This window comes from Ctenopharyngodon idella, chromosome 15 (assembly GCF_019924925.1).
Source record: "Ctenopharyngodon idella isolate HZGC_01 chromosome 15, HZGC01, whole genome shotgun sequence".
NCBI lineage: Eukaryota > Metazoa > Chordata > Actinopteri > Cypriniformes > Xenocyprididae > Ctenopharyngodon > Ctenopharyngodon idella.
Genome location: NC_067234.1, coordinates 29,102,614 through 29,129,394, shown reverse-complemented (window position 1 = coordinate 29,129,394; position 26,781 = coordinate 29,102,614). Strand labels below are relative to the sequence as shown.

Below are 26,781 nucleotides of genomic sequence, written 5' to 3'. Positions count from 1 at the left end.
CTTAACAGGCAGCTTTTACGACCAATTGTAAAGACTTTTTTCCATGCCCATTACTCTGACCTGCAGATACCCACACTTGTACGAAGCTGCACACCCTAGCTTTAAATTAATATAAAAATAATTAAGGCAATAAAGGTGATAATATTTAAAAATGCATCTTCAGACAGGCCTCATCAACATCTGTACACACACATGCAGAATAAATGCAAACAAACACATTTAACATAAGAAGATATAGATTTTAATATCTTTATAAAGTTTTTTTTCTTGTTTTTTGAGAACGACTCGTTAAACCATCAAATCACTAGGATGGAGAGACACAGAAGAGAGAGAAAGGGAAGGACGAGAGGAGACTGGATTGTGCAGTTTAGTCAGAAAATGGTGCCCTACGGACATACCAAATAAATGTATAATCAAAACAAAAACAACAACAAACAAAAAAAAGATCAAATGAAAGTAATAATAAAAATAATAATTGCATTCTGAAGAGAAGTTCTTCAGAAATTCAGGAACCCTGTTGTAATCAAAAATGTCATTAATGATGTCAGTGTCATAGTACTGATTAATATTTCCATTGCAGATTGTGATGATACAGTTCTCCTTATTTTTACAAAGTGTGTCTTAGAACAGGAGGCACAGTTCTCCTGTACTCCACAGCATCTGTGACGGGCAACCGTCTGTCATCCATAGCGTCCAGAGTGTTCACGCGATTGTCCCTCTCCTGGACTCCTATTTGAATTCACAGCAGACACTGTAGAGGCAGTCAAGCAGGCCTATGGCTCCAAAAGGTCTTTTTTTTTTTTTTTTGGCCATGCTAAATTTGAAATGTGTTTTTGTCATCAAGTCTCTTAAAGATACATTTAGTTTTTGTGTGTGTTTTTATTTGTTGTTTTCTTTTTTCTTCCCTGTCTTGTTAAAACAGATGATTTCACACCGCTTTAAGAAAGAGAGGTGTCTATGTTTTCGATGACGGGCTTAGGCTGAAGGCGTTTTTCAAAATAGAGTTCACTTCAATTAGACCTGTGTCCCCTCCAGAGTCCACGCCCCCATCAGCAGTCCATTTCTTAGTCCTCTGAGTCACAGCCAAACAAAACAAACAACACAGAGGACAAGAAACAAACACAACTCTAATTTTTTCATAGCTTTTTATACTGGACACGCACACACACACATACTGAGTTTTTTTTGGAAGCAGATGAGGTAAAATGGGTCTCATTTGCTTCTATAAACAATATAGCAGCTAGTATAACCATTGGCTTTTATGTGCTGTTATAAAACAATACAATCCAAAACGATTCACCTGAAGTCACTTTTAGAGCAAAAGCAAAGAAAATATGAAAAATAAATCCAGGAAGGTATTGAAAGGAAACAAAAAGCCATCTAAAGTGAAAATAATGTTGTTTTTAGGCCTTAACTCTTCTGAGGTAAGGAAAATGTATGTGCTTTTTACTGGCTATTCCATTTAGAAGCACTGGTTATAACACTGTGTTTCATTTCATACAACATTTTGTTTTGTTTCACATCATTCAGTGGATTTAGATAATATTCCCACCATAAAGACAGCAAGTCCTACTAATGGTTAAAACTTCTGATCTTAGGAGACCTTACACTGATATATTTGTGAATATATTTAGCAATAATGTGATAAATTAAACAAAGGACAGTGTGCTTGTACTAGTACTATGTCCTTTCTATATGTTTGTTTTGGTGTAAGAAATTTTAAAGAAAAGAAGTTGGAGATATTTTCTAAACACGACCTCCGTCTTCGCACATCTACATTGCTTGCTTGTGTCTCATATTACACATTTTTCTACACATTTATTTGGTTATCTGTGCTTTCTTTCATTGAAATTGTTTTCCATTTAGAAGGGGAGACCAGACCAACAGGAAATGGGAAAAGAAAAGAAAAAAATTAAGAACAACAGTGGCAGTGCAAGCATGTTTAGTTTGCTATTCTTCTTGTTCCCCAACCCAAATTTGAATTTATAACATCCAGTGTTCAGTTTCAATCTATTTCTGTCTAAATGGCAAAGCTCCTTATACAATGTATTACACTTTATCACTCACACATACACACACAAACATACACACATTAGTAGGCCTGGTAATGCTGGAGCTAGAGCTGATCTGAGGACTGCGGCGTATCCATGATAGTCCAGAATTGAGTTCAGCGCAGAATGAGCACAAGCAGTCCCAGAATACTACAGAGAAAGAGATGTGTATGATGAGAGTGTCCACAGCTGGATTGCTGGACCCCACTAGGGGGACGCACAGAGGTCCGGGGGGTACATTTGTGCTTTCTGCGGGTGTTTGAACCATCGGATGATGTTTCATCATATTTCCCGGTGAAATCGGGAGAGGAATACTCCTTATCTGCCATCTCTTTTAAGATGTGGACCTCATTGGGTCCTTTTCCCTTGCTGCCCCGGACACGTTGGCGTGTGCAGTTCCGAGAGCGGCCGGGCCTCTGAGAAGAGTCTGCGCCCGGAGACCCTCCCGGTCCTGCTTGTACACCATTTATGGCAGGGGGTGGCTGGGGCAGGGGAGAGGGAGGGGAAGGGTATTGTTCATTCGGTTGGGGGTGATGTGGGTGTGTTTGTGGAGGCTGGGCAGGATGGGGCTCCTGCTTCAGCGAGACCTTATCTGTTCCTGCCCAAGTCTTGGTCTTACTCTGGTGCAGAGACTCGGATCCGGAACAGTTTGGGAAGTCCTCTTTCCTCAGTTGTTTCAAATCTTTGCCTGCCAGTTCTGCCGGTGCCACGCAACCCACTGATGATGTGGACCCCCGGAACTTTTTGAGCCAGTCCCACAGTGATAAAGCCTTACAGTCACACTCCCAAGGGTTGTCGTTGAGGCGAAGGTACTCCAGAGCAGGCAGCTGGGTCAGACACTCTCCAGCTAACTCCGTCAAGGAGTTGTTGAACAAATAGAGAGTAGTAAGTCGCCGCAGGTCGTGGAATGCCAGACGGTCCACCCACTGCAGTTGGTTGTGGTGCAGTAGCAGCCGGTCCAAAGCCCCCAGTCCTCTAAATGTGTTTTGGTGCAGGCGCCACAGACGGTTCCCGTGAAGAAACAGGTGGCTCAGGTTGTGTAAATCCACAAAAAGATCATCCTGCAGATACTCCAAATGGTTGTCCTTCAGACACAGAAACAAATCAGTGGTTATATTTTTACTACGATATTACAAGATGACTTTTATTTACACAAGCAGCTATGTGAGTGTCTCACCTGCAGGTACAGATACTGGAGATTGCGGAGACCCTGGAAGATGTTATTCGGCAGTGCACTGAGGCCACAGCGGTATAGATGGAGGGCATGGAGCCGGCCCAGCCCATGAAAGGTTTCTGCAGACAGTGAACGTAGGTGGCGATTGTCTCCCAGGTCCAGTTCCTCCAGCAAGGTGAACCCTTGGAAAGTAGATGGTTCAATATAAGTGATGTTGTTGGAGTAAATCCACAGAGTGACCGTGGTAGGGCTAAAGTGGCCCCGCAGTAGTCGATGGATCTTGTTGTTTTGGAGGAAGATGCGCTCACTGTGCGGGGGAATTCCTTCCGGGACGGACAGGAAGTTGTGGGCTTGGCAGCTGACAGTGCTGGGGGCCATATAGCAAATGCAGTGGCGTGGGCAAGACCAGGAGAGCTCCAGCCCGCAGAGGACCAGCAGGAACTCCAGCCCACAGCCTAAAAAGATATGGAGAGAATAAGAGAGAGACTTAGTGTTTGCTATGTTAAACCTACAATACAGAATTAATGACTTGGATACAAATTTAAATTAGTTTATGAATAAATTCACTGTTTTTTCCTCTTTAAGAAAGTTTCTCAATAATTGCCCCCGGAACTGTTAAATCCTGTGAAAGACAAATAAGCTCAGATGTCTCATTAAATGTAGATGCTATATTTTGAGACTTTTTCACCCACCTTATCGATTTTGTTTTTTATTTAAAGGTGAATCATTATAATAATGGCCACTTAAAATGATGGATAATGTGGAATGATATTGTGTATGATATCAGCAGCATATTCCTGGTTTGTTGTTGACAAACGGGTATGTGAGACTTTATGATGGGTCTGTAGGGATACCCTGTACAAAAAGAGGTTGGGGAAACACTGTGATAGAGCTAGATCATGAAGCAATACAACGAAGAATTACAGATCCAAGTAAACTTTGTCATGACGAGTGACCAAAACAAAGTTCCTAGAACAAAGTACCATACTCCTTGTAATTTCAATTTACAGTATGACATTTCTTTTGTGTTTCTTTTGGACATTAACATTAATACATACATTTCACTGAAGAAATATATAAATATAAATTTGATGTCTTAAGACTTATTAGTTTTTCAGAGGATACTGTGTTCACGTACAGATCAAACAACAAGACTGATGTTGTCGTCATCGTCATGCTGACACAAGTTCAGTGTCAGTAGTATCTGCAAGCATGCCATCAATCTGTGATGACACGCATACATCCATGACATTGATTATCTTCTGGTCATGCATGTAACACAATAACGCACCATTTGACCGTCATTAGCCCCTTTCATACATACAGTCTTTACTGGTAAATTGCTGGTAAGAGATCACATGTGAACAGGACCTTTTCAAAAACACCAGTAAATCAGATCTGGCAATTTACCAGTAAAGGAACTTGTAGTATTATTGGTATGATGCTGTGTGTGAACAGAGAATGGAGATTACCGGTATCAACGACAAAGTCAGAATGCACTGACATAAGAAGTCTACTTTGGGCCATTCATAAAAGTTCTTATGACGTGATTACTTTGCGCTGTTTACAGTAAGCTTCACTGCTTTTTAATAGTTTTTTCTATGTAAATATGTGCTAGATGGACATCTTTGACCGTTGCGCAACGTCTCACAGCTTTTTAAACGTGTCCCGCTCGAGGTTCTGCAGTTGAAACTGTTATGCATGTCTCGTGTTTTTAAGAGCAAAAACGCATTGTTTAATCATCCCCTTATGCCTGTCACTCAGACATCAAAAATGTTGTCAAATTGAACAGATTGAGCACTTTTCCTCATGCGGGAGAATGAAAACAACGGCACAACATTTAAAGATAATTTCCGATGACTGTCATCACAGAATTTACTGGTATTTTGGTTGTGTGAATGGTCCGGTGTCGCTTGTGTGAACAGCATGTTTGTGTATTTACCGGTAAAGTTATTTTGGTAATTTTGCGGTAATTTACTGGGATTGCTATGTGAAAGAGGCTATTTTATCACTTCTAGCTCATCAAATTGTTTTTTTAGGTTCCCAGTGCCTCATACTCATGGTGGTGGTCATATCCCTGTTGAAAGGACCAGCTTTGCTTGTGTTGTGTTTGAGATAGTGTATATATATAAAACATACTTAAAAATTACTTCTTTTGCTTTCTACAGAAGAAGGAAATCATATAGGGTTGAAACGACAAAAACCCTGAATGATTGAATTTTTGGATGAACTCAAACTTAACCACCTTCCTTGGTCAAATAGCTTCATCGGAAAGACTATTCCAAGGTTTGTTGAAGCTGTTTTAGTGTAAGATGGTCTTTTCAGCAGCAATGGTTGTGACTTTCAATGAAATAAGATGAACCTATGAAACTAAGCCCATTTTGAAAAGGAAATAAACAATGACAAGAAAATATAATCATTTGAGAGGTTCTGAGCCCTTCGGGGAAGCTGCAAAATCTGGTATTTTACAAGTATTTATTCTGTCCGTGTGTGTATAAATCTGGCTCACCCTGCTTCAGCTGAGACTGATCCCAGAGCCTACCAACAACCTCTCGAGTGCTTAGTTAAACCTGTGTTAAGCCTCTGAGAGGCATACAATACCCCTGCTGCTTTCTGACATGCTTCCTTGGAGCCATTTTGTGTAACTTATCCACCAATTCATCTACACACAGAATGGCAGGGAAGGAGAAAATTTTCCAATATTATGAGAGTCCCATTTGCTCACGAGCGCCGGCTTTCCCCCCGCCCTTCTTTTCAAAAATGCATTATTCAAAGCATCATTCCTGTCATTCACTCAAAATTGATTCGCTCCTGCTGCCTCTTAACATCACCATAATCCTCCAGGTTTCTGCCTTCAAAATACAGAGGCAGGAATTACGCTTTTACAGGAGATGAGCGGTATTTATTGGAATGGCTTTCGACTCCAAATGTGTCTAGGCTGTGGCATTCAGATGCAGACTCTGCTGACCTTTAGCAATGATTCCCTGGGCGTCTGATGACAGCACCAGAGCAGCTTGCCTCACCTGCGAGTGAGTCTCGCTCCCAGAGTGGCCGTGTAATCCCATTTGTCCTAACGGCATGCCAAAATGAAATATGTCCTCACCAACATACTAAAAAAGCAAAAGGAACCCCACGCAAGCTCCCCCCTTGGGCCTTGTGCATACATGTGGGATTAACAGAAAAATTGTTGTTGTTCTTGTAATGTCGGTCAGCTACGCTAAACAGTGACCTGGAGCAGAATTAGATATTACTCTACCGTTGCACATATGCTAATCTGTTTCTTAACAAAAACTTGAAGGATATAAGCTGGGATACGGTACAAAACTGGATTTTAGCACAGATAGCAAACATTTGAGAATATGAGATTGCTTTACTTAAACCGCCCTGTGAGGATGGGATAGGTCCAGGTTTTTTCAGGGTATTGAGCATGAGGGATTATAGCAGCCTATCTTTCCATACACTATCTCTACTCTAAATCAGACAACAATCTGATGATGTCTGGTTCACAAGCCTCAAACAACCTGTCTGCTGTTTGTTCAGACAGACTGCATGTACAACTGTGGGTTTGAGAATTACCTAGCTGAAAGGAACGGCTCAAAGGATAGATCGTAATAAACTCCTCAATGTTCGAAAGATCAAAAATAATGAGATCTGTAGTAATCCAATATTACTTTAGCTGTTATCCATTCAGTAGGCTACTGGATATTTTTTTCATTCTTTTCCCATGTGTTTTGTTAGTGTGACACCTGTCCTTTGAGTGAATGAGCAAGGGTGTATGTGCTGTGTTGCTCGCGGAAAGTTAAGCTTCTGGGGATTTCAGCCAAATAAATCGGAAAAGACAAGGCAAACAACTCGGCTCTGGCTGGCGGAGCTGCTGAGCCCTTCGCCTTTATTTTTTTTACTCGCTGGCTGTTTATGTCTGTTTGCAAACCCCTTTGCATTAAACTTTGCATATCACATATAATGAAATTCTTCCTCAGCACTTTACATAATAGACTTATTCCTTTGGCGTAGCACTGGCTTTTGTGGAGGCGTATCACCTAATCGCACATACTGTGCTTCCCTCTGTTTGTCTCAGCTTTTGTCACACTGCAGGTGTAATTATTTTCCTCAAACTCCTGCTTTTCCTTCCGTTTTTATATAAAACTTCGACAGAACTGGGTATCACCTTGTAGATAACAGCATGAGGTGAGATAAAGATTTTTTTTTATCATCCTCAGATAAAGAGACCAGTTATCTTTGACCCACAAGCTAATCATGAATGGCACACCATCTCCCTCATCTCAGTGAAACACTTGCAAGTATATTTGACATATTTTACATGTTACAAACTTACAACGCAGTTGCTAGTTTTCCTGAATGTCTTTAATGTGCGGCTGTGTGGTTGGTTAGTAGGGTGTTCTCGTTTGTTTTTACCATGTTGCCATGCAGTAGCAAGGGTGTTCTGTTGCTATGCAGTTGCTAAAAACCACTCAGAACAACCTAGCATGATAATATGCAGTTGCTAGGTTTTCTGAATGTTTTTACATGTGGTTAAACTTGGGTGTTTTGTGAGTGTTTTAGCATGCTAGTATGCAGTTTCTAGGGTGTTCTGATGGTTTTAGCATTTAGTTTATCATTTTAGTTGCTAGGTTTTCTGAGTGTTTTTAGTGTGTTGGTATGCAGTTGCTAGGTTTTCTGAGTGTTTTCTGAGTGTTTTCAGCATGCTAGTATGCAGTTGCTAGGTTTTCTGAGTGATTTAGTGTGTTGGTATGCAGTTGCTAGGTTTTCTAAGTGTTTTTAGCATGCTAGTATGCAGCTGCTAGGTTTTCTGAGTGTTTTTAGCATGCTAGTACGCAGTTGCTAGGTTTTCTGAGTGATTTAGTGTGTTGGTATAGTTGCTAGGTTTTCTGAGTGTTTTCAGCATGCTAGTATGCACTTGTTAGGTTTTCTGTTTTAGCATGCTAATATGCAGTTTCTAGGGTGTTCTGATGGTTTTAGCATTTAGGTTATCTTTTTAGTTGCTACATTGTTGTTATGAGTGCTTTTAGTGTGTTGGTATGCAGTTGCTAGGGTGTTCTGAGTGTTTTTAATGTGTTAGTATGTAGTTGCTAGGGTGTTCTGAGTGTTTTTAGCATGCTAGTATGCAGTTGCTAGGGTGTTCTGAGTGTTTTTAATGTGTTAGTATGTAGTTGCTAGGGTGTTCTGAGTGTTTTTAGCATGCTAGTATGCAGTTGCTAGGGTGTTCTGAGTGTTTTTAATGTGTTAGTATGTAGTTGCTAGGGTGTTCTGAGTGTTTTTAGCATGCTAGTATGCAGTTGCTAGGTTTTCTGAGTGTTTTCAGCATGCTAGTATGCAGTTGCTATGTTTTCTGAGTGTTTTCAGCATGCCAGTATGCAGTTGTTAGGTTTTCTGTTTTAGCATGCTAATATGCAGTTTCTAGGGTGTTCTGATGGTTTTAGCATTTAGGTTATCTTTTTAGTTGCTACGTTGTTACGAGTGTTTTTAATGTGTTAGTATGCAGTTGCTAGGTTTTCTGAGTGTTTTTAGCATGCTAGTACGCAGTTGCTAGGTTTTCTGAGTGATTTAGTGTGTTGGTATAGTTGCTAGGTTTTCTGAGTGTTTTTAGCATGCTAGTAAGCAGTTGTTAGGTTTTCTGTTTTAGCATGCTAATATGCAGTTTCTAGGGTGTTCTGATGGTTTTAGCATTTAGGTTATCTTTTTAGTTGCTACGTTGTTTTTACGAGTGTTTTTAGTGTGTTGGTATGCAGTTGCTAGGGTGTTCTGAGTGTTTTTAGCATGCTAGTATGCAGTTGCTAGGTTTTCTGAGTGTTTTTTTTTTTAATGTGTTGGTATGCAGTTGTTAGGGTGTTCTGAGTGTTTTCAGCATGCTAGTTTGCAGTTGCTAGCCCTGCAAACATGCTCCTGTGAGGCCCATGCTGGCTTTTTGCGGGCACAGTGGGCTAGGGCCAGCCCACACCAAACCTAAACAGGCCCAGTGCGGGCTTGCCCAGGCGAGGCCCACAGCTTTGAGCTCACTGCGGGCTCTCTATGAGCAGTCCACACTAGCGAACTGCCCACATTAAGCTCATGATGGCCCAGTGTGGACCAGCCTGTTCGGGCCCAGAGCAACTTTTGTACCTTTGGGTCCATGCAGGTTTTGTGTAGGCAGCCCACTTTCGTTTCCCATGCTCTGTATGGCTGTATTTTTATACAGTATTTTCTGTTTTCTTAAATTACATACAAATGTATGTCAAATTACAAAAATAATCTGTAATTAATACAATAACAAAACAGTTAGATGATAAAACAGTCAAATGACTGGCAGTAAAGTAAAATTTTAAATAAGCTGAAAACACTGTCACATGACCAGCAGCAACAGAACATTAAATGCCATTCCTGGGGGCTAAGTGAGGGCTGCCCATGCAGGGCCAGCGCTAAGGGGTCAACGTTTTGCCAATGAGCAAATTCTCAGGGGCTTGTTCTGAGTGTTTTTAGCATGGTAGTATGTAGTTGCTAGGTTTTCTGAGTGTTTTTAGTGTGTTGGTATGCAGGTACTAGGGTGTTCTGGCTGGTTTCTTAGTGGTTGCACACACACACACACATACAGTGTATATGTATCAAGTATATTCACCTCCATATCACACCGTCCCTGAGGTTGTCAGGCATGCATTAGCTCACTGTTATTTTGGTGAGGCTTTTTTCTTCTTCTTTTTTCTACCTCGCAGTACTAAACTAAGTCCAGAGAGATCTGCTGCCTCACACCTGTCACCACCCTGATCCTGGTCCTCTGTGAGCCTTCTTGGATCCCTTACACACAGCAATTTACACCCTCCTCATCCAAAGACAAGTTGAGAGGGAGAATAGCAGAGGTGGGATATTTTTAGTGCTGTGGAGAATGGCAAAGGGCAATAGCGGGATGAGAGGTAATAATGAGAAGGAGCGATGGCATGGGGGTCAAGGGGTTGTCATTTACTGAATATATTGGATAAGGATGTGTATTGTCATATTTTTTTGCTCTCATTGAGCCTGTCACCGAATCAAATTAATACGATTATTTTGACCACTCCATAGCGCTTCGGTCAATAACACCAATCCCAGCTCCCAAAGCTCGGAGAGGGATTATGGCTGTGGAACAATGGAAGTCATGTTGTTGTGTGTGGCATTTTCCATGGTCTCATATTATTGTAAGCCACCAATCTCACCCAGAACACTTCCTCAGTTCATTCTTTTATTTTTCCTTTCATTGTCTGTCTTTCTTTTCTCAACCTTTCTATCACTTTTGAAGGCTTGTTAAGCTGAGACTGATTAAACAGCCTGCAACTGGGCTCTATGTTTGACCCTGTGACCCCACGGTCACCGTGCCTTTTCATGCCATGCAGATTTTAAGCATGGAAATAAATAAATAAATAAATAAATAAAGGCATAAAACAGAATGGCTTTGGTCCCCAGACAGTCAGCGCAAAGTAAGTGCGCTGAATATCAATGAAACATAGTTCACACTAAATTCGCCCTCATGAATAACACATGGCTGCTAATAGGAGAGAAATGGTCCGTCTGTTTCCCTGCGTGACTCTGCCCACCATTACACTGGATAAACTCAATTTCCTGTTTCTCTCTAAGGACCCTGATAAGCACTTGGCTGTTTGTTGCCTTGCTCGCACAAGTCCGCAAATGACATGCTTTCACATAATAGGTGTTCATGCTGATGTTTGCACATACACACAGTGTTTGACAATCAAGCTAATGGCAAAGCAATAAAGCTCTGCATTGATTGGTTTGAGCCTTGTTTGCATAGCCAAAGGGAAATCAAGTGAGTTTTTAGTCATTGCAGACATTATTTTCTAAGTTAAACTGTGGTTATAGGTAGACAGATATTAGATGAATTAATCATGGACTGAGAGGTTAAAAAAATGATCCCCCACTGTTCCTGAACAAAGGTGTAGTATTCACTGTGTCATACACAAAAGCAAGATTAATGTACTGCTGACATAATAGGCAACTTCATCTTTGTCCTCCTGACACTTTTTTTTTGACTTAACCAGGGGTCTTCAACAGGGGGTCCATGATGGTACCGCAGGGGGTACGCCAATTATTCTTGCGAAAATATAAGTTAAACGAAAACACCTCAACTAAAGCTAAAGTTTGCAAGCTAAAGTTCAGTTTTACAAATTAATTTGTAAAGCATATGACTCATTTATGATGTTTATATCGCAAAGCCTACATTTTTTTTTATGTACAAAGTACAATATGTAAATACATTAATATTGTACTATTTGCATGTTTTATAGGCCAAGCTTCTTTTTTTTTTCACTTTTCAGATGTTAAATTAAAGTCATTTTTGTGATAGACCCTTGCTTTGGTCTTTCAGTGTGCGGACAATTTCATTTTTTTTGGTTAATCGAACTTTTCTTCATTTACGCACCTGAAAACGGACTGGCTATCTTTTCTTTTTGGAGCGCATACAATATATTTTTTTATTATAGGCCAAGCTTAAAATGCAACATCCACAGAGAGGTTCTTGGCCTGAAAAAGGTTGAAGGCCGCTGGTCTTTATGTGTCAGGTAATTTGTTAAAGATATAAAGGTCAGGATGAGCTGTTTTAGGGAAAGAAAAGTACCACAATGTCATCATGTCGCAAGGGCGCTTTGGTAGTGTGAAAACCAATTACCTGGAAAGCGAGGCTGATCTCTACAGCACGGTAGACCTTTATCGAAGAAGTGATTGAGGCTTTAGTGTTTGAACAACCAACCACTGTACATTGAATAATCAGATTTCATTATGATCTACATTAATTTACATGACATTTGTTTGAAGTGGCTATTAGTTTAGTGTGATGATTAATGGCAGCAATTAGAGTACACATTGACTTTATTATATTTGTGTGATCCACTGCCTTAATATGACATGGTGGTTTTGTTTCCCCAAAACAGCCCACCCTGAGCTTGCTAGTTAGTGACGGGCTTATGCTAGCTAATGTAACAACTATTTATCTTAATATGAAATGACAAGCTGTTTATTTGCTTTTCATCACAGCAGCATGCTAGCCTAAGCTAAATTCCTTCATATGAGAGAGAGAGAGAGAGAGAGAGAGAGAGAGAGAGAGCACATGAGAGAGAGATGGTTATTATTTATTAAATAAGATATTGCAGTGGCAACATTCTGTTGTGGTTAATTAATGACAACAATAATGAAAGGCTGAGATGTCTGATAATTAATAACCATGTGTTTCACTGTGTGTGTGCTTTGCTATGTGTGTCAGTTCCAAATTCTGTTAAAAATTGTCCTCATTAATACATGTCTGTATTTCTTTATGCTTGTCCTATCCATGCAGGCATGATGCAATATATGGGAAAATATCACACTCACTCACACACACACACACACACACACACACACACACACACACACACACACACACACACACACGTAAATAAATTATATACATTACCATTCAAACGTTTTGGTCTGTAGTATTTTTCACTGTTTTTAAAGAAGTCTCTAATGCTCACAAAGGCTGTGGTTTATTAGTTAACATTAGTTAACATGAACTAATAATGAACTGCACTTCTACAGCATTTATTCATCTTTGTTAATGTTAATTTCAACATGTACTAATACATTATTAAAATCTTGTTAACATTAATGCACTGTGAACTAACATGAACAAACAATGAACAACTGTATTTTCATTAACTAATGTTAACAAAGATTAGTAAATACAGTAACAATTGTATTGCTCATGGTTAGTTCATGTTAGTTAATACATTAACTAATGTTTAACTAATAAACCTTATTGTAAAGTGTTACTGAAAAATAGAAGATGGGATGTCACCACAAGTATAATTGAATACATCTGTGTGTGTATTTCTAACCTTTTCCAGGATAATGACTTTGTTCATTTTTTGTATTTTAGGATCACATTTAGTCGGTTGTAATTATTAGCAATTAGGTAATTATAGCAATTATGTCAATGGGAAATCAAAATTTAGATTATATAAGCTTTGCAATGTGTTGGGGGAACAAATGTCCCCACGAGGATAGTAAAAACTGAAATCACTCAAGCAAGGAAAGTTTGTTTATATACCTAGCACATAATACACCGTGGTAATTTAGTTCTTTGCATATAATAATTAAACAGACATCAAGTCAGTTTTAAAATGAACAATATTAAAGAGTATAAAGGCCATTAATTGAATTTAAATTGAGTGATTTATACACACCTGCATGGTCCAACAAAAATGACTTAATTAATACACTAAATGTTTTAATTAAAATCTTAAATTTGTTTCTTCAGTAAGGGGTTAGGTTTAGGGGTGGGTATGTATATGCTGTTTGTTTCAATGCTAGCAGGCTGTTGCCATGCAAGTGTTTTTCTGACAATAGCATTCATGTTAAGGGTCACTCTCCTAATATTTTTCCTCAATCAATCACTCCACACTTTGCCTCTTAGGAAAATAAAACAGCAATTATACTGTCTTGGCCCTCTCTTCAATAAAAACAGCACTTATTTTCTGTGATTATTTTATCATTTGCAGAGTGATTACAAAGTGGCCATTTGGAGAACTTCAGCCTTGAGAGTGTTTCCTTGCAGACCCTTAAACTGGATGCAGCAGGACAGAATAGAAAACAGCTCTTTTTACTGTTGATTTAAAACTGTATTCAGATTGTGTATTTTTTTAGTATGCTTCCTTTTCAATGTAAAATAGCTATCAATGTAAAGAATCAGTATAATACAGGAGGGCTTAGTTTGTCATATTCATATGTGATACAAATAATGGGTAATTTAACGAGGGTCAATTCAACGCTGGATTTGCTAAAAGATTAACATGACGGCACATGCTAGTCAGTGAGTTGAATCAACTCCACAGCAACTACATAAATTTATCCACTAAACATTCAGGAACATCTGGTTGCATTCTAAAAGTTGGCACTTCTTGCATCAGTGTCCAAATCTGGTTTGAACAATGTAAGGCTGAACACCGTTACTGACAATCGTCATTTTGGCAGCGTGAGATTCTCCAGCTTTGTTGCTGATGAGCAATCGAAGCGCGAGCTGTTAAAGCTCCACCCTATTTTTGAAAGCGGGCTGGGAGCAGCAGCTCATTTGCATTTAAAGGGACACACACACAAAAATGTAAAGAATCAGTAAAATACTGGAGGTCTTAGTTTGTCATATTCATATGTGATACAGTTGCAAGAAAAAGTATGTGAACCACTTGCAGAATCTGTGAAAATGTGCAAAATTTTAACAAAATAAGAGAGATCATACAAAATGCATGTTATTTTTTATTTAGTACTGTCCTGAGTAAGATATTTTACATAAAAGATGTTTACATATAATCCATAAGACAAAAAAATAGCTGAATTTATTAAAATTACCCAGTTCAAAAGTTTGTGAACCGTTGATTCTCAATACTGTGTGTGGTTACCTGGATGATCCACGACTGTTTTTTTGTTGTGTGATGGTTGTTCATGAGTCCCTTGTTTATTCTGAGCAGTTAAACTGAGCTCTGTTCTTCAGAAAAAATCTCCAGGTCCCAAAAATTCTTCAGTTTTCCACCATCTTTTGCATATTTGAACCCTTTACAACAGTGACTGAATGATTTTGAGATCCATCTTTTCACATGGAGGACAACTGAGGGACTCAAACACAACTATTAAAAAAGGTTCAAACATTCACTGATGCTTCAGAAGGAAATGCATTAAGAGTCGGGGGGTTAAAACTTTCGAACAGGATGAAGAGGTCCAATTTTTTCTTATTTCGCTTGAATATCATTTTTTTTTCATTTAGTACTGCCCTTCAGAAGCAACAGAAAATACTTGCATGTTTCCCGGAAGACAAATTAAATACAATTTACCTTGATCTTCAAATTCCAAATGTTTTCACCCCCCATCTATTAATGCATCATGTTTTTTTTCTGGAGCATCAGTGAATGTTTGAACCTTTTTTAATAGTTGTGTTTGAGTCCCTCAGTTGTCCTCAGTGTGAAAAGACGGATGTCAAAATCATTCGGTCACTGCTGGAAAGGGTTCAAATATGCAAAAAATGCTGGAAAACTGAAGAATCTGCAGGACCTGGAGGATTTTTCTGAAGAACAGAGCTCAGTTTAACTGCTCAGGACAAACAAGGGACTCATGAACAACCATCACAAAACAAAAAAAACAGTCGTAGATAATCCAGGTAACCACACACAGTATTAAGAATCAATGGTTCACATACTTATGAAGGGGGTTATTTTAATAAATTCAGCTATTTTTTTTTGTCTTGTGGATTATATGTAAACATCTTTTATGTAAAATATCTTACTCAGCACAATACTAAATAAAAAATAACATGCATTTTGTATTATCTCCCTTATTTTGTTAAAATTATTAACATTTTCACAGATTCTGCAAGTGGTTCACATACGTTTTCTTGCAACTGTACATATAATGGGTAATTTATACAGCATGCATTGGGGATGGACCAGCATATCCTGCTTTTCAGTGCCAATTTCTAACCAGACAACAGATTTTAGTGCTAAATAGTAAGTCCCAGTTGCCATATTAACTATCCTCCACCAGGTTTGACTAATACAGCAGAGGTGGTGCTGGCACCGATCACCCATGAGGGAAACCCTGTGCTTTGCCAACTGCTGTCTGAGCTAAGTGGACAGGATTGGAGGTTTCATTATTGATGTTTTTTGCAGCGCTTCTGTTGTGTTGTTGCAGTTGAAAGTCAGTGCATTTAACAAGTTAATTGGTTTGTGATGCCAATAGATCTGTCTGAGATTAGAGATAGCCTACTGAATATATATCTAAGAGTGAAAGAATGACTTTTATAGTAATTTATATTGTTGAACTGTTGTAGTCAACATGAAATTTAAAAAAATGGCCCTTTCCTGTGTACATTCCTGCTACTATTGTGCACAAATCATCAGAGCACGTTGCTTTGCTTCTGGAATGACTTTCTTTTTTGACTGATGTGTCCTATCATGCTGGTTATCGAATACAATTGCTATTTTTAGCCATTGTTTTAGGCTATTGATAGAAGTAATGCAAATATTAATGCAGCCTTTCTTAAATCTTCCAATAGTTAATAGTCAGTTAATAGTTTCACCTTCATGTTGTTCCAAACCTGTGTGACTGTTCATGTGCAAAAGAAGGTCATCATATTTTCTTTTCCTCTTTCTTTACTCCTTTAAAGGGGTCATGAATTAAGAAATAATTTTTTTCTTGATCTTTTGGACATATAAAAGGTCATTGTACTATAAAAATATCCTCCAAGTTTCATAACTTAAAACATCCTCATTAGTCCAAAAACAGTTTTTATTAAAACCAAGTTCCCAAAGTGACTCATTTCAGATTTTGTCTCGGTATGACGTCATAGTGTGACAAAAGACTGCCTCTGCAGAAGAAGATTAACGCTTACTTCTACATCATTGCCTCTTTAGCCCCGCCCACTGATTCACACGTCATGTAGTAGTAAATACGACACAGACACAAACACAGGATTACTCCAGCAACAAATTGTCTTCTTTGTGATCTTAAAGGGGTGGTTGTCGTATCGTGAGTATTGCTGATTATGATTTCACTTTTTTAACTTTAGTTAGTGTGTAATGTTGCTGTTTGAGCATAAACAACATCTGCAAAGTTACGACGCTCAAAGTTTAATGCAAAGGGAGATATTTTCTTTTAAAGAATTAGCTGTTTAAGGACTACAACAAATGGCTGGTAGGGACTACAATGAGCTTCTTCCCAGGGTTAGTGACATCACAATAACCCTAAAATTTACATAAACTCCGCCCCCGAGAACACGCAACAAAGGGGGTGAGGCAATGTTGGGCTGCTTTAGAGAAGAGGAAGAGTTGTTGTAGTAGAGTGTTGTTGCCATGCCGTCATTTTACTCCGGACTGCTTCACAAACAAGTGTCAATTCAATGCTGGATTTCCACAAAAGATTAACATGACGGCACATGCTAGTAGATGAGTTGAATCAACTCCACAGCAACTACATCAATTTATCCACTAACCATTCAGAAACATCCAGTTGCATTCTAAAAGTTGTAACTTCTTCCATCAGTGTCTGACTCCGGTTTGAACAATGTAAGGCTGAACACTGTTACTGACAATCGTCACTTTGTTGCTGTTGCTGCAATCAAAGCACAAGCTGTTAAAGCTCCGCCCTCTTTTTGAAAGCGGGCTGGGAGCAGCAGCTCATTTGCATTTAAAGGGACACACACAAAAACAGCGTATTTTTGCCCTCACCCAAATAGGGGCAAATTTGACAAGCTATAATGAGTGATCTGTGGGGTATTTTGACCTGAAACTTCACAGACACATTCTGGGGATGCCAGAGACTTACATTACATCTTGTAAAAAGGGCATTATAGGTACCCTTTAACATTAAAGCAGATTAACTTTATTTTTAATGAAGTTCCAGTTTACATCAGTAAGACACCGCTCATTTGTTCGCTTCAATTTACTGTGGATTCGTTCTTAAACAAGACACAATTCGACGCAGGCTTTTCAGAGAGACTGAAAATAAAAGATGATGCGGTACCAACTACATTGGTTTCGAGAGCAATGTCGCAATACACAAGTGTGCGTAAACGTTTTTATGATGTGTCACTATTGCTTTGTCTGTACTTTCTGCACTTAAAGGGGTAGTATGCACAAAAATGAAAGTTCTGTTATTATTTTCTCACCATTATGTCATTCCAAACCTATATGCAGTTATTTTTTTCAACGACCATACAACCACAGTTCATAGTGACAAAATATAAATAATAATAAAAAAGCTTGCTGCAATGCTGCATTTATTTGATCAAAAATACAGTAAAACAGTAACATTGTACAATATGCTCAAGAAACATTCTTTATTGTTATCACACTTGAAAACAGTTATGTTGCCTAATGTTTTTATGTAAACTGATGTTTTTTTTTTTTTCAGAATTCATTGATGAATAAAAAGTTTTAAAGAACATAATTGAAATAGATATCTGAGAGTAAAAACATTCACTGTAAATTTAATAACTTTTGATCAATTTAATGCAACCTTGGTGAATAAAAGTATATAGTGACTATATATACACAAGAATAATTAAATAAATCCTGTGTGTGCATGCGTGCGTGTGTGTGTGTATTTGTGCATGTGCCTTTCCTACTTTTTAAGATACAAGTTGCCAAAAAAAAAAAAAAAGTATAATCCACTACTGTTCCATAATTTATTGCCTCCAAATCTGGGCCACGCGACTAGTTAGCTTGCATGGCATGCAGCATGGGCACGCACATGTGAAGAAGCTCTGTTTTCTTTGAAGGCAGTCTCAGAAATGTGTTGAAGGATGCCAATACTAAAACGAAGTGAGCTGGAAAATTGGCCCCTTCGGTTGCAGCAGGACTGGGGTGTGCTGGCCTGCCTTGAGCAAGGTGTGTTCAAGCTGTAAATCATTCATCACAAAAACCTTTTACCGACAGTTCATTCGGTAAGCACGTCGTGTGTCCGCCGGCACTCAACCAGTAAGAATACAGTGGCGGAAACACGGCACTCTTGAGCGGGCCAATAACAAATGATTCTGTCTGGCTGATCAATGGCTAACATCAAGCTTTAAATTTAAATTAGAGACGAGTGGAAAATTAGCTCTTTGAAAACTGCTCTATACATGTCCTTAGGCATTGTATTAGCCAGCCATTGAATAAACCTGAACATTAAAGGAGGTAAGATGAATTGATGTCAAAGTGAATTGTAGATATTTAGCCCAGATATGAGAGATTAACAAACGAAGCAGCCAACAAAGCTTCGTAACCTGGTCTTTTTAAAGATGTTTTACTGCGAGTGTGTCTTAAATGACAAAAGAACGTGCGAGACAGCCTGTCATTCTGAACAAGGCCAAGTGTTGGATGTAAAACTCAGCCTTCAGATGCCACCTCTGTGCAGCATGCCATACATTGAGCTCCATGAGTTATAGCTGAGCATAAAGGTCTCAATATTACCGCTCTATTAATTATGTTTTACAGTGGCACAAGCTCATACAGACAACATTAGGTGGGTGTGATGGTCTGATTTATACATGGCTGAACTGGGGATTTAGTGACAGACGGCTTCTCAAACCGCAGAATCATCATTCACAGTGCATCTCTCTGATAAAGGAGTGCCGTCCAGGGGTTGATTGCTGTGCAAGACCAACGGGACGTTTTGAAGCGCCCATCACTTCATTCTAATGACTCGAAGGTCCCGCAAACTAAACAAAGCGTAAAACAATAACCCTCCCTCTTCTCTCAACAGAAGTAAATAGAATTAACATCACCATGACATCTATTAAATTCCCATAATTAAAATCCAGGTATTAAACATCTGCGGATTCCTCAGCTGTCCGCCTCTGCATTTTTGTAACCTCTTAAATCCTAGTCTGACAACACAGTATATTCATCTGCACGCGCCGCTCAAATCCCTCTCTTTATTATTTACATGCCCCATATGGCGGCTGTTTGTTTAGACCAATTATTTTTAGCTCCTCAACTTGAAAACTGCTGCTGTCACCAGAGTGGCTTTTCTCTTTCCTTCTTTTTCTTACCCCTCCCTCTCTCTATGTCTGGATTTGTTTGTGCATATGTTTGTTTTGGTGTGTAATTCATGTCATTCAGGCAGGTTTAAAAGTGTTGAAGTCAACATGAAATGACATTCGCAACCCTTCTTTTTCAAATCTAATTTGCTATTATTGACATAACTTTTCTTACATTAGTGTTAACGACATTAAAAAGATAGTTCATCCAAAAATATATATATATTTTTGTCATCATTCCAAACCATTATGAGATTATTTCTACTGTGGAACATAAAATAATATATGGGTCATTGACGAATAAGGTTTTTAAAAGTGTAAAACAAACCTACTGGATTTATAATTAATTTTGTAGTTTTATTAAGTGTTAACAATGAGATTATGTGGTTTTTATAATCAATTAACACTTCTTTTGACAGTTTTTACAAGATGGACAAAATTTGTCACCAAAAAAGTCATTCGGTTTAACCAAAATTTCGGTTTAACCAAAATTTCGGTTTTACCAAATGACACTTTTGGTTATACCGAATGACGATATTTTCAAACAATACTAACAGGCTGATATCTAGCTAGCAGCTAGCAAAAGGAAAATCAAACATTTTATATTTAGTACAAGGTTTTAAATATTACAACATTTTCCATGTTTTATACAGGTTGTACCGAATGACCTGATGTTTCGGGACATGTGTAAGTGAAAACATGAATTTATCAAATAGTTAAAAGAGAGTTAGTTACTTTGCTTCACGACCATGTGGTCCCTTGTCACATGATACTGACCACATGACTTGACCCAAAATGGTCCCTTTTATATTGGTTACTCCGAATGACATCAATGAAATTAGCTTTACCGAACATTCTTTCTCATAACAAAGCAATAACTTCTACACATGATTTTAATACCATTTTGTTGATATTTGATGTTATAAAAGCATGCCAGAATAAAAAATATATACATTTATTACATTTTAAGATATTTTAATCACAAATGAAATGGCTCTATTGGCCTTTGAACGGTTTAACCGAATGACACTTCAAAATCTTTAAAATATCTTTATATGTAGCAAAATATAATTAAAACCTTTTGGATTCAATAAAAGTGATCTAGTTGTACTACCTTACATACTTTGGATGTCATATCTTTGTTTTTTATTATTATTAAGGCCTTTGGACAAAAAAATGAGCCGTCACATCATTGACATTTGCACATTGAATTTGGCAGGTTTTATGCCGGATGCCCTTCCAGACTAAACGCAGCACTCTCACAAAGCCGATTTGACATAACCTATCCACCAAACCTGCATGTCTTTGAACTGTGCGGGGAAAACTTGAGCACCCAGGAAGCCCATGCTGACATAATGCAAACTCCACACAGACTCCTGGCTCAACCAGGGCCCGAACACTTGACCTTCTTGCTGTGAAGTGACAGTGCTACCCACTGAGCCACCGTGCCGCCAGAACATAAAAGAATATTATTCGAAAAATGTAAAACAAAAAAATCTATTTAAAGGGCTCATGAACTGCATTTTTAAAAATTGTATAATGTTCTTTGAGGTCCACTTATAATGTATAATGTTAGCAAGATTTTTACATTAAAAAAAAAACATCCTAATTTTATAAGTAATAGGCTATTTTCTCTCTTTGAAACACTCAAATTTGATATGGGTTCCACATTCAAGACTTGGAAGTTAACACCCACTGCTATTATTGTTTTGCATTTTGAAATCATTTTTAACGCCCCCACCATTACACGTGTAGAATTGTTTTAAAAAACGTCCGATGTTAAAATTCAGCCATACATGTTTGAGCCAGAGTCAGATGCAGATTCAGAAGACAATGAACCTACAACTCAAATACTAAGAATACCCCAGTATTACTTATATATAGTATTGTATTTTATTATATTAGTGTTGAAATGAAGACGCTACAGAAAGCTGTTTATCTCATTACATAGTTGAAACATTTGCCAACTGTGAAACATTTATGTGTATTATATATGCTTTATAAGTCTTGGTTGTGGCAAATAAAGTCCAGAAAACACCTCAGACCCCAGAGGGTTAAGGAACTCTTCTTAAGAGAAGACAAGCAGCAAATTGCTAATAAAAACAAGATGCACTATCAGCTCATTAGCTCAAGTGTGAAAAGGAGATCTGTAAGAGCAGCTTGTGGGACCCTCACTGCAGGAGCACAGCAGATTAGTCCTGACAGCCTGCGTACAACAAGAGACCCCAGACCTGCTGCTCTGACCTCCCCATTGACTCAGTCACAGTTACTGCTGTTAAAACGGTTCCTGTTCACACAAACCATTGCACTTATGACACTGTTGCACATTTTTGCTACCACCAGCTTCCCAATGCAAATGCTGCTTAAAGTTCTAAATGTTTGTGCATGTCCTTGATCAGCATGAGCTTCTTCTTGCCTATTTCAAGATGTCACTGATGGAACTTTATGGCATTTAGGTCATTGAGGGTACCTAGGGGTCGTGTTTGGTAGCCCTTGTTCTGTGAAAAGACTGACAATTCTCACAGCAACAAATGTGAATCTCATAGAATTGTATGTATCATTCATTTTTATGCACATTTATAGGAAAGGTGTAAGCCTAGTGAGAAAACAATGACATGCCAAATTTAATGTAAATGATTTATGTACTGGTTTGAAAGCCGGGAACATCCTGTAGTTATAAAATCATTTTGGTTCTGCTGGTCCTGGTCCTCATGTTCTCATTTAATGTAAAGTCTCTTTAAGGCAAGTCAGTTTACAGATAGCCTATTAGCACTTTTGGAACCGATTTAGTGGACCAGAAGTAACTGTTGTATAATTTATAATATGTCGGGACCATGTATATGCTGAAAGAACACCACCGGTTCTGGGAAAGCACAAAGAGATAAAGTCTCATCCATTCCACACTCAAAGCCCAAAGTATACTTAACTTTTTACGCGTACGTGAGGGTCAGTGTACAGAGCGTGTGACGCGAATTTAGATTTTTGTAACTGTGCGTACTTGTATGCGCAGGTTGCACATGCGCATTTAATTATTTATTTTTACTTTATCCACAAGGTGGCAACCGTGCCCTGGGGCGTCGATTCACAAGGTAGTCAAAGAAAAACTGCATAAACGGAACAGACCGAAACGCATGCAAGCTACAGCAACGATGGAGGCCTACATTGATGAGAAATTGTGCGAAGACATTAGAAAGTACCCTAATTTGTACAACTCTAGCATGAAAGAATGCAAAGATGTTTACATGGGTTGTAACTCGTGCCGAGAGATTGCTCAAAACTGTGCATGCGTCGAACGCTGTGTATGCATGCGAGGCAAATTAAGTATACTTTGCAAGGCTGTGCGTTCGACTGTTCGCGTACGCTAAAAAAACGAAGTATACCCAGGGCTTCAAAGTCATGCACTTAGCACTTATTATTGTGTCTTGTCATTTTTTCTACCTGTCTTTCTGCTCTTTTGCCTTCTGTGTGTATCACATCACTGATGCCAGGAGAGAAGAATGGCCATTGTTGTCTTCTCATGTACCTTTACAACCTTTACTGCTGTCCTTGATTTTGTCTCTCTTTCTTTTACTCTCTCCCTCCCTCCCTTTTCTTTTTTATCTCTAACTCTGATCACACTTTTGCCACAGCAGTCTGTTTATATAGGGGAGACTGGGGCTAGTTGTGGCTATATATAAGGTTTTGAGTTTGAAAACTCCAATAACACAATCTTACAACATTTTATGTTGTCACATTATTATTACTATTACTATTATTATTGGGGCACATTTTCACATGCATTTTAATTGTATTATTTACATTTAAATAATAATATACACTACCATTCAAAAGTTTGGGCTCAGGATTTTTTTTATTTTTATAGAAATTAATAATTTTATTCAGTAAAGATGCATTCAGTTGATCAGAAGTGACAGTAAACTCTTAGATTGTTACAAAAGATTACTCTTTCTAATAAAGTTCCATTGGGACAACTTAGCCCATTAAAATATAACAACATTTCTCGCTATAGGTCAAGTATGTTCAGTAAACTTTTTTTTTTCTTTCTGGGAAATAATGGTTGAAATGCTTTTTTTTGTAGTCAATACATACATTTTTTGAATTTGGGAAATATTCTTGAGCAAAAAGTGACAACAAGCCCTTGTCTCTCCTGTTTACCTCCAGCTCTGAAACAGATTTTCTGTGATATATTCCTTCTTTCATTTGCTAATGACTTCAGTTTATCAAGCATACATATTAGACAAAACATACTTGCTCCTCCTCTTGCTTTTAGCAAAATAAATCAACACCCACCCTTTTTCTCTATCTTTCGCTGTCTCTCTCACACTTGTGTCCTATCTTCTGTATTCCTCCTACTCGGCCAGTGTCACTATCCCAGGGTTGTTTACTCTTCCCGCTCTGTTTTTGTTTGGTTGTTTCAGCGTGAGCAGCAAAACGGGAAGCTCAGCTGGATAAAACACAGTCAGCGTACGGCCCTGATTATGGCAAAGCCAATCTGGACGTTAGAGATAGTACAACAGCTTACGGGATTCACTGAGTCATACGGAAGCCACATCACACTGAACACCAACTTCAAAGTTTATTCATCAGGCTTCAAAAAAGTCTTCCATCATGCTAATTTACTTAAATACTTAAACTTAGAACTAACTTTTTTGTCTGTGAAAAGGGCTTTATGGATTATGAAAGAACATTGTGAGTTGCTCTCATGAACAAAACCAAAGGTAACATGAGTGTCTTTCAGTCCTTTTTTAACCCCTCATAACATAAGCAAATCATGTAGTTCAGTGTTTTTTCTTCTGGAAGATTTTTTATAGTGCTTGCTCATCTGCAATACGTCTCTAAGACGTTTTCTGTTAAATAGACTTTTAGAAACTCTTTAAGATTTTTATGATTTAATGCATGTAAAACTGCTTTTTAAAGATGTTTATCGGATGTTTGAACAACATATGCTCTCCAGATGAAGTGGACATCTTGAAGACCTACCTGTGCTATCTGGGAGCAAGAAAGCTACAGTATCTGTTAGCATTCCTATTCACCTCACTTGGTTGATACATGACCACTGTGACCTGAAAGGGTGCAGACATTTTACCAATAATGTTGCATGTACAGTATTCTCTGTCACCTATTTATAATCAGAACAGATGATGGATGTTTTGGGAATGAATGACTCTTTTGAATCAGTTCTTTTCAGTGAGTTTTAATTGATTGGAGTTCTAGCATAAATGACTCACTCACCCAACTGAATCTGTCGGGCGATTCCTACAAAACTGCATATATGTTTTTTCTTCCTTTTTTTTTTTTTTTTTTTTTAATAATAAACAGACATTTGAACATGTTACAGCTTAGTGCTTTCTATTTTTTATATAGGCCTATCACAACAAAAATAGTGTAAACTTTTTGAATGTAGCTTGTAGTATAACGGTCACACACACATGATATGTGGGGGAAAAATAGATATCGTGGTCACAATTGTTCCCTTGTTTTAGTTAAATCTTGGCCATGTTGTCCTAATTTGTTACCTAATTTGTTAATTTATTTAAATCATGTTTCTGAATTAGTACAATGTCTAAATTTCTTGATTACTTTCTCCCTGCATGTGCCTGAGGATCAGACTTTTGACCTGCGCTTACTTTCACTTTGAACAAAACCGACCAATATTTAAATCTCTTAACAGATGTAACAAAAGTCCACCGAAGGAGAGTCATACGAACCCAAGTGCAGTTTTTTAACAATGCTGACAAAGTAAACAGAATAAAACGATGACTTGACTATGAACATAACAAACATAAACTTGAACATGACTAGACTAAAGACAAAAAAAAAACAGAAGGTTACAACAGCAAAGCTAGACCAGGAACAACTGGAGATGAGAGTACACATGGACTAATACACCTGTAAGCAATGAAACAATGAACCAATGAGAGAAAGACACAAGGTGTCGTGGTACTTTGATGTCATTCACTAATCGGTCTGTACAGCACCACTTCAAGTCGAACACACCTACAAAAGAAGCACATGACCTGTGCTGCATCCGAAAACTTAAAAATGCTGCCTTTGGAGGACGCATTCCAAGGTAGGAAGCCATCAAGGCATGTCCGAATCAAATGTTAGCTTCACTTCCTGTCTATTGAGATACCTTCATCTGATCAATTTTTGAAGGCAGATGTATCCTTCACTGCCTTTGATGTCTCAGAATCCTGTGCTTTCCATTCGGTGACAGTTGAGCTAGAAAAAGAAAGATGTCTTCTGAAAGTTGCGGTTTCTGGTCAGTTTGTGTGTAAATGTACGTTTTTGACCAACGTTTTCCACTTCCATTTCTAGTGAGAAATTAGTAATGTAGTAATTAAATATTTTCGTTTTCACTAAAGCTCGCACTATTTTGCTGTAGATCATTAAACTGTTACGCTGCCTCAGAAGTCTGTCGGAAATCAGTTTCATGAGGTACCTCCATGCGCAAACACTGCCTGCAGAGTCATTGCCTATGAGGCAGCGAGGCAACAAGCTGGCTAAGTTTTCAGATGCAGCCATGATCACATGAGGGGCAAGGGAATCACATGACATGACAATGAGAAAACTTCAAAATAAAAGACATGAAAATATTCATGAACAAACACCCAAAACAGATCTGACATAAGAACTACACTGATCAATATTTATTTCTCTTAATTGACCCTTCGATCTAATCAATCATAACGCAGAATCCGCCATTTTGTCCGACAAAGCAGTCAGGGGAATTAGCAGATTAATGTAGGTGGACTTGAACTTGAAAAATGGTGTGTACTGACGTCTTTCCGCGACTGAAACAAGATTCCTTATGATGTTCATTCATGTTTATTTGATGCTATAAATGAACTAGTAGGAAGAGATGATCAGTTCACGAGCCGTTTGAACTGAGGCGCTACAGCGATTTGTCACGACACATTAAAGCCACAAAACGGTATTTATTGTTTAAATTTCTTTTAAAATGACATAATTTGAAATTTGAGACTTTGTTTAATATCAAAAGTAACCTGCTCTGTCTTGTCTGTCGACGCGTT

General features: G+C 38.3%; 1 protein-coding gene across 1 annotated transcript in view; it reads right to left on the bottom strand.

Annotated features, from left to right (window-relative positions):
• Positions 1 to 218: 218 nt before the first annotated feature.
• Positions 219 to 26,781, bottom strand: part of rtn4rl1b (reticulon 4 receptor-like 1b) — a 198,971-nt gene continuing 172,408 nt past the window's right edge. The window contains exons 2-3 of the mRNA XM_051863464.1: positions 3,229 to 3,680; positions 219 to 3,136 (exon numbers count right to left, since the gene is read on the bottom strand). Of these exons, the coding sequence (XP_051719424.1) occupies positions 2,168 to 3,136; positions 3,229 to 3,680 (1,421 nt within the window). The 3' untranslated portion in view covers positions 219 to 2,167. The remainder of the gene's footprint in view (positions 3,137 to 3,228; positions 3,681 to 26,781) is intronic.